General features: G+C 52.4%; 2 protein-coding genes across 2 annotated transcripts; both read right to left on the minus strand.

Moving 5' to 3' along the window:
• Positions 1 to 1,897: 1,897 nt before the first annotated feature.
• On the minus strand, positions 1,898 to 3,346 carry LOC140014093 (uncharacterized). The gene is made up of 2 exons (XM_072064488.1): positions 2,497 to 3,346; positions 1,898 to 2,238 (listed from the first exon to the last, which is right to left on the minus strand). The coding sequence occupies exons 1-2, from the start codon at positions 3,344 to 3,346 to the stop codon at positions 1,898 to 1,900; spliced, it is 1,191 nt and encodes a 396-aa protein (XP_071920589.1).
• A 2,275-nt stretch (positions 3,347 to 5,621) lies between these two features.
• On the minus strand, positions 5,622 to 6,560 carry LOC113708373 (uncharacterized). Its single transcript, XM_027230836.1, has 2 exons — positions 5,923 to 6,560; positions 5,622 to 5,880 (listed from the first exon to the last, which is right to left on the minus strand). The coding sequence occupies exons 1-2, from the start codon at positions 6,558 to 6,560 to the stop codon at positions 5,622 to 5,624; spliced, it is 897 nt and encodes a 298-aa protein (XP_027086637.1).
• Between the last annotated feature and the right edge of the window lie 1,162 nt (positions 6,561 to 7,722).

Here is a 7,722-nt window from a genome sequence, read left to right on the forward strand (position 1 = left end):
GATGTTATACTATCAAGGCACATGGGACGGATAAGGGATGGTTCTACATCTGTAATCGGAACAACACCATCCCGAAACTCGAATTGGTGCTCCTACTTCAATAAAGAATTGGAAGCGCGACTTCGTCTTCGTCCCAACCGGGAACTTCCCTTGGGATTTTTGGTGGAGGCCCATTAAATCAAAGGCCGACCCCTCTGCGGGGGACCACGAATAGGAGTCCTTCCAGAAGTTGATGGGGTCAGGAGTTCGGGTATACAGTTGGGACTACCCCGAAACCGTGCTGGTTGACGGGGGGATTAGCCGAGCCTTACTCAACCCTGACAAGTCACCCTTCATTTCCACTACACTTAAGAAATCATGTAATTTTTCTTTCGTAGCTTTCTTTTCACCTCGACAGTTGCAAATATTAATGCTTGTTTCTTGTGCAGTGGCCAGATTATTTGACATCATCACATCCGGCTCGGCCGAGGTGGCCAAGAGGTCAAAGAGGAAGAGCTCCGGCGAGACATCGGCGCCCCCGCCGAAAAAGAAGACCCAATGGGAGGTGTCCAAAACTTCGACTGCTAAAAGCACTCCCACCATGGCAGCCCAAAGCAGCTCGGCCGCCGCAATTACAGGGTCCACCTCTTCTGTGCCAGAAGGGGTGCCCATTGGGGTCACTACGGCGCTTCCGCCTTCTCATGGCCGAGACAAACAGTTGAAGGTCCCGGTCAATGCGGTCACGGGGTCCTCACTATGGAATCGTTTCCATAGCCCTCCGGTATTTTCTGGGGAGGACAAGATGCACCCCGGTGAGCATTGGTGTCCGAACTGGAGACTTTTGGTCAATGATAGGTGCACCCATCCTCGGATAGCACAAGAGTTGGTGATGCAGTCAAGTTTGCCGAAGGACGTGGAGTTTACGAAGAAGCTGACTCCGGCCGAGGTGATTCAAAGCGTAATGGTGACCACGGCCCTCCAATACAGCCTTTGTAGCCGAGATGGCACACCGATACTGTGCCCTACTCAAGAAACAGGACACCGGCAAGTTGCAAAATCAGATCTCCAAATTGGAGAAAAAACTGGTGGTGTCCGAGTCCGAGAAGGCGAAATTTCAACGACGGCTTCAATATGCCGAGACGAAGGAGGAGGAGGCCGAGACTACCATCAATAGCCTCAAGTCGGCTCTCAAGGAAGAGCAGAAGAGGGGGGACGAGTTGAAGAAGTCCCATGAACAAGCCCTTGAGGGTGCTGGAGCCTCGACGGTGGAGGCTTTCCGAAGGTCTGAGACCTTCACCAGAGATCTTGGACAGCTGATCATGCCGAGTTTTATGTTCGGTTACACGTCTGCTGTAGACGAGGCCGCAGCTCACCTTTCCTACGAGGCCTTGGAGTCTCTGAAAAACAATGCCAACTACAATGAGGACTCCAAAGAGTTGTGCGATCCGATGGCCGAGGGCTTCCAAGCTGGAAGGAACTTGGCCGAAGTCCGGGACGAGTTCAACAAATGGCTATCCGAGCTCAACGAAGTGTTTGAGGAAGACGGAGGGGAAGAAGCTGGTGGAGACGTCGGCGAGAAAATTGGCAAAGAGCACGAAGGAGGAGGAGAGTTTCACCCAGGCGGGGAAGAGACCGGCGAGAAAGCTGCGTAGGAGGGAGCCGAGACGGGGGTCTAGGCTCGTAGGTGTTTAGGTAGGACGCCGAGGTGGGAGGTGCTTAGTAGCATTCCCAATCTCGGTCTTGTATTCTTTTTGTATTGCCTCTTTTCATTAAATGAAATGTCTATTTCTTCTCATCTCGACACTTTTAATTTCTTGTTTCGTCCCTTGCTTGTCCCCCTTATTTTTTAATAACGGATGTGTGGCATCGTAGTGTTGAAAAATAACGAAACATCTGAAGTCATAATTTGATGAAATGCTCAAACATAATACAATTTGAGGGTCTCGGCGTGCCAAGTCCTCGGCACTAGTGAGCCATCTCGATAGCTCAGTTTACAATATCTACTAAGATTAGATTCCACAATTCGGTAAGGGCCCTCCCATTTTGGGCACAATTTCCCTTGTGGTTCAGCTCGGCTGACTGAGTTTTTCCTGAGCACCAAGTCTCCTGGCTGGAATCGACGCTGTTTGACGCGGGCATTGTAATATTGGGCTAGGGTGTTCTTGTAGGAAGCTACCCGAGCTGAGGCAATATCCCTTCTTTCGTCGACGAGGTCGAGGTCCAACTGCCTCTTTTCTTCGTTCACCTCGGCTACATAATCTGTCAGCCGGGGACTGGGTGTAAGGATCTCGGCAGGGATGACAGCCTCGGTTCCGTAGGTCAAGGAGAAAGGGGTCTCTTACGTGGCTGACCTTGGCGTGGTCCGATATGACCACAGGACACTGGGCAGTTTTTTCACCCACGATGATCTAGCTCGGTGTAATCGGGTCATGAAACCATGCAAGAGAGTTCGGTTGAAATTCTCCACTTGACCGTTAGCCTGGGGGTAGCCTACGGAAGTGAAGTGTTGCTTGATACCGAGATTCTCGCACCAAATCCTAAATGGGTTCTCGACAAGCTGTCTCCCATTATCTGAGATGATGACCTGAGGTATGCCGAAGCGATAAACAATGCATTTCCAAAAGAACTTTTGAACCGCAAACCCTGTGATGGTCCTTAGAGGTTCGGCCTCGACCCATTTAGTGAAGTAATCCACTGCAGTTACAAGAAATGTATAACCCCCGACAGCTTTAGGGAAAGGACCGATGATGTCTGTCCCCCATTGCTCAAACGGCCAGGGTAAGGTGATGGGAACCATGAACTTTGAGGGCTGGTGGTGCTCAGAGGCGTGGACTTGGCAGGAAGGGCAGCCGAAAACAAGATCTTGGGCGTCTTGTCGAATGGAGGGCCAGAAATACCCAAGAAGCAAAGTCTTCTTAGCTAACATATTGTGGCCGACGTGAGCCCCACATAGGCTCTCGTGGATCTCGTGGAGGATCTGGCGTCCTGCCTCGGGCGTAACGCACCCCAGCCACGGGCCGAGGTAAAAGCGTTTATACATCTCTCCATCGCAGAGAGCGTACCGAGCCGTTTTGCGTTGTATTTTTCTTGCCTTGGCTCGGTCCTCGGGAAGGATTCCCTGACCTAAGAAAAGGATGAACGGGCTCATCCACGTATCTCCAGGGTGAACGGGGCAGGCCACCTCTTCCATGTATCCCGGCTCGTTCAGCACTTCCACCAGGACGGTCTTGTTGAGGTCAGAGAATGATGTGGAAGTCAGCCGGGATAAGGTGTCGGCCCGCCTATTCTGGGAACGGGATATTCTTTGGATTTCGAAGGACTTGAAGTACACGGTGAGTTGGCGAACTTTGGTGAGATACCGTTGCATGGTCTTATCCTTGGCCTCATATTCACCAAAAACTTGGCATACTACAAGTTGGGAGTCACTGCGGACATGGATCCGCTGGGCACCGAATCTGCGGGGCTAGCTGGAGTCCAGCGATCAAGGCCTCGTACTCGGCTTCATTATTGGTGGCCGAAAAATCAAAGCGGAGGGCATACGAGCACCCTTCCCCATGGGGGTCCTCCAGGAGTAGTCCTGCTCCGCTGCCATCCCGATTAGAGGATCCGTCCACATACAACGTCCACAGGTGTGGGGTGGACACCTCGACAATGGCGGAGGTGGATTCTCAACCTTCCATGAAGGTGAGCTCGGCAAGGAAGTCGGTTAAAACTTGAGTTTTTATGGCAGTGCGTGACTCATATAACAGATTATACTCTTCCAATTCAACAGCCCACTTGGTGAGGCACCCGGAAGTCTCGGGACGCACCAATATCTGCCGGATAGGCTGGTCTGTCATAACGGAGATGGGATGAGCTAGGAAATAGGGCTTCAGCCACCGAGCTGCGTGGACTAGTTCCAGTACGAGTTTTTTCACCTGGATGTACCGAGTCTCCGGCCCACGGAGGGCTCGGCTGACATAGTACACCGGCACTTGAGTACCCTCATCTCGGATGAGCACAGCACTGACAGCCTCGTTGGCTGCGGATAGGTAGAGGTACAGCTTCTCCTCGGGCCGAGGTGAAGCGAGAGTGGGTAGGTGGTGCAGGTACTGTTTCAGCTTGTCGAAGGCAGCCTGACACTCTTCATTCCAGGCAAACTGATCAGTCTTTTTCAGCACCTTAAAAAAGGGCAGAGTTTTCTCAGCAGATTGAGACAGGAAGCGGTTCAGCGCGGCCAGGCGTCCATTTAGCCTCTGAATTTCTCGGAGGTTCCGAGGTGGGGACATGTCCTGAATGGCCTTGACCTTGTCGGGGTTGGTTTCGATTCCCCGGCGAGAAACCAGATACCCCAAGAACTTTCCTGAGATGACGCCGAAAACGCAATTCTTGGGATTTAGTTTCATCCTTGAGTCCCGCAGGACGCCGAAAACCTCCCTCAAATCCGACAGAAAGGCCGAAGTGGTTAAACTTTTGACTAGAATGTCGTTCACATAGGCCTCCACATTGCGGCCGATCTGATTTTTGAAGAGTCGGTTAATCAGCCTTTGATAGGTTGCCCCGGCGTTTTTTAACCCGAATGGCATGGTAGTGTAGGAATAGACACCTTGGTCGGTGTAGAACGCCGTCTTCTCTTGGTTCTCTTTACTCATTCCTATTTGATGATACCCTTTGAAGGCATCTAGGAAGCAGAGGACCTCGTGTCCTATTGCCGAGTCGACGAGAGCATCTATTCTCGACAGAGGGTAGCAATCTTTGGGACAGGCCTTGTTGAGGTCGATGAAATCCACACACATTCTCCATCCTCCGGTGTCCTTTTTGACCATGACTGGATTGGACAGCCAGGTGAGGTATTGGATCTCATGGATCATCTTGGCGGGCAAAATCTTGTCGACCTCATCGGATATGGCTTTGCTACGTTCGGAACCGAAGTGCCTTCGTTTCTGCCTCACAGGGCGGGCCTGTGGATTAACGTTGAGCTGATGGATCATGAGTTCGGGTGGCACTCCGACCACTTCATCAGCGGACCACGCGAAAACGTCTCGATGGTCCTTTATCAAGTAGATCATTTCTTCCTTTAGGGGAGAGGGGAGTCCGGCCCCCACTTGGATCACTTGGTCAGGTCTCGCCTCATCCAAGACCACTTGCTCAACCTCATCCCCGGGCTCAAGCCTGCTGGGCTCTCCGGCCTTCTAAGGATCGATACTGTCTATGGAGAGGACCGCTGGCCTCTTTTCTTCAGCTCTTGATGCGGTCCGGGGAGTGACTGCTGCCTGGATGGTGGCGAGGTAGCATTCCCGGACAGCGTTCACGTCGTTGCTCATCTCAGCCACCCCCGCAGTGGTTGGAAATTTGAAACTCAGGTGGTAGGTAGAATAGACAGCTCTCAAAGCGTTAAGCGTGGGTCGGGCTATCAGCATGTTGTAAGAAGAGTCTGTTCTGACCACCGCAAAGCTGACAGGCACAGTTCGGCAGCGGGGATGACGCCCGATAGTCACCATCAGGGTCACCATGCCCTCCCGGTGGACGACGTGTCCCCCGAAGCCGACAAGAGTAGTTCTGACAGAACTGAGTTGCTTTCTGGTCAGTTTCAAACTTTCGAAAGTTCGGTAGTACAAGACGTCTATCGAGCTTCCGGAGTCAACATAGACCTTTTTGACTATTTAATTATAGGTGAGAACTTCGATCACTAGAGTTTCATGATTGCTGGAGGCAGCAGGGACAGGGTCGCTGGGACCGTAGGTAATCACCTCGGAAAACCGGGAGCTCGGCTCAGCCGTCTCCATGCCGGCCTGGCGGTATGTCCGTTTCCGGGAGTTCTGACTGTCTCCTCCCGTTGGGCCACCCGCGATTGTGTTGATCACCCTGGCGATGTTAGGGCCATAGCTCGGTGATCCGTCACGCGGTGGGCGCTGGTCCTGCCTGCGGTTTTCGGGACCTCAGCAATGAATCTTGGTGTCTCGCCTGTCTTCTCGGCCAGGGTCCCGGCTCTCCCGGTGGGAGGCGCTTCGGTTGAGGGCTCCATCCTTGCGGACGAATTGCTTCAAGTATCCTTGGCGGATTAAGTTCTCGATTTCTCGCATCAAATCGTTGCAGTCTTCGGTCTCGTGTCCGACATCTCGGTGGTAGGCACAATAAAGGTTGGAGTTCCTCTTATCTCTCCTCCCCGGGATCTCAGGAGAGATTCGGCTGAAGTGATTTTGCCTCATCACCGCCAAGACGTGAGACCTGCTGGAATTGAGCGGTGTCAGTTCGGCGTCCGAGGTGGACGACCTGCCTTTTACGATCCGATTGAAGACACTCCGGCGGTCTCGGAATTGGTTCGATGAGCCACTTGGGTCTTGTTCATTTCGGCCGGTGTTTTTTTTCCTCCGGGACTCTTGCCCAGTACGAGCAGCTTGAGCTTCTCGCTTCATGCGGTTTAGGTCCTCACTTCGGATTCTTTGGTCTACTCGTTCCCAGAGTTCCCGAAGTGTGCGGGGGTAATCCCGATGTATCTCAGTATGGAAGATCCCCGCAATCAACCCGTTGGTGAAGGCAGCTATGGTTACCTGCTCATTCTGATCAGGTATCTGCACATTTTCCTCATTGAACCTCTGCATATACGAGCGCAGTGACTCGCCGGGACCCTGCTGCAGGTTCAAGAGGTAAGCTGAAATCTTCGTAATTGGGCGAGACGATACGAAGCGGTGGATGAACCGGTCTATCAACTCGTCCAGCGAAAAAATGGTCCTCGGTTCTATGCCCCAAAATCATTTTCGGGCTGTCCCTTGCAGGAAAATGGGGAAAGCTCGGCAAATCACGGCGTCGGGGACGCAATAGAGTCGAAATGCAGACATGAAGGCGCGGAGGTGATCATCGGGATCATCTCGGCCATCATAAGATTGCAAGGTTGGGAATTTAAAATTTGGTTGCACCATTTCCCCATTGATGTCGTCGATAAAGGGCGGAACCCTCATATAGTCGACTGCTAAGCCTCCAGGACGCCGAGGTGGGCCCTCAACTCGTTTTCCTAGTAGACCCCGGGAAAATGCTCGGGAAAAAGAGGCAATTTTAGAGGTCGCCTTGGAAGAGGCGCGCCTGGAAGTACTCCGAGAGAAGTGCCCCTCGTCGGAGTCCTCCCCGGAAAGTACCTCAGGGGACTTCGCCGATCTCCTCTTAGAGGATTCGGTTTTTTCCTTCCCCTGCCTCTTGAAGTATCTCCCTAGTTCCTCGAAAATGTTAGGATTGTCGGCTACGAACTCGGCCATCTTGGCCATGGCGTCTTCGTTATTGGGTTGGGTCCTTGGGGACTCTTGTTCTTCAGAAATGCGACCTTGCTGGGCTCACGAGGTTTGCCCAACCCAGGTCGAGGGGACTCTCCCGCTTCTAGAGCGCGTGGATCTCATTTTAGCAGTAATCTCATTCCCACAGACGGCGCCAATTGAAGAGGTGATTTTTGGTGGGTTGTTGGTCCGACCTAAATCAGTTCTCTCTAAAATGAGGTGAGGTGAATTCACTTGTTCGAAGTGGATGGCGGGGCTTCTCCCCTGGGATCACTCCGACGATCAAGTTAGTAAGAGAACGAGAGAAATAATAGTATATGAGAATGAACAGTGTGCTTACTTGTTGGGAGTGCATGGAGAGTATTTATAGAGTGGAAGTGAAAGGTAGGACGGGGGCTCATGCTGGTGGGACCCATATCCTGGCATTACGGCTCTGTTCCCTGTAAGGAGGTCTGACTCTGACACTGTAGCCGCCTAGGCAGGGTGACGGGGAGTCTTA

This window comes from Coffea arabica, chromosome 9c (assembly GCF_036785885.1).
Source record: "Coffea arabica cultivar ET-39 chromosome 9c, Coffea Arabica ET-39 HiFi, whole genome shotgun sequence".
Classification (NCBI taxonomy): Eukaryota; Viridiplantae; Streptophyta; class Magnoliopsida; order Gentianales; family Rubiaceae; genus Coffea; species Coffea arabica.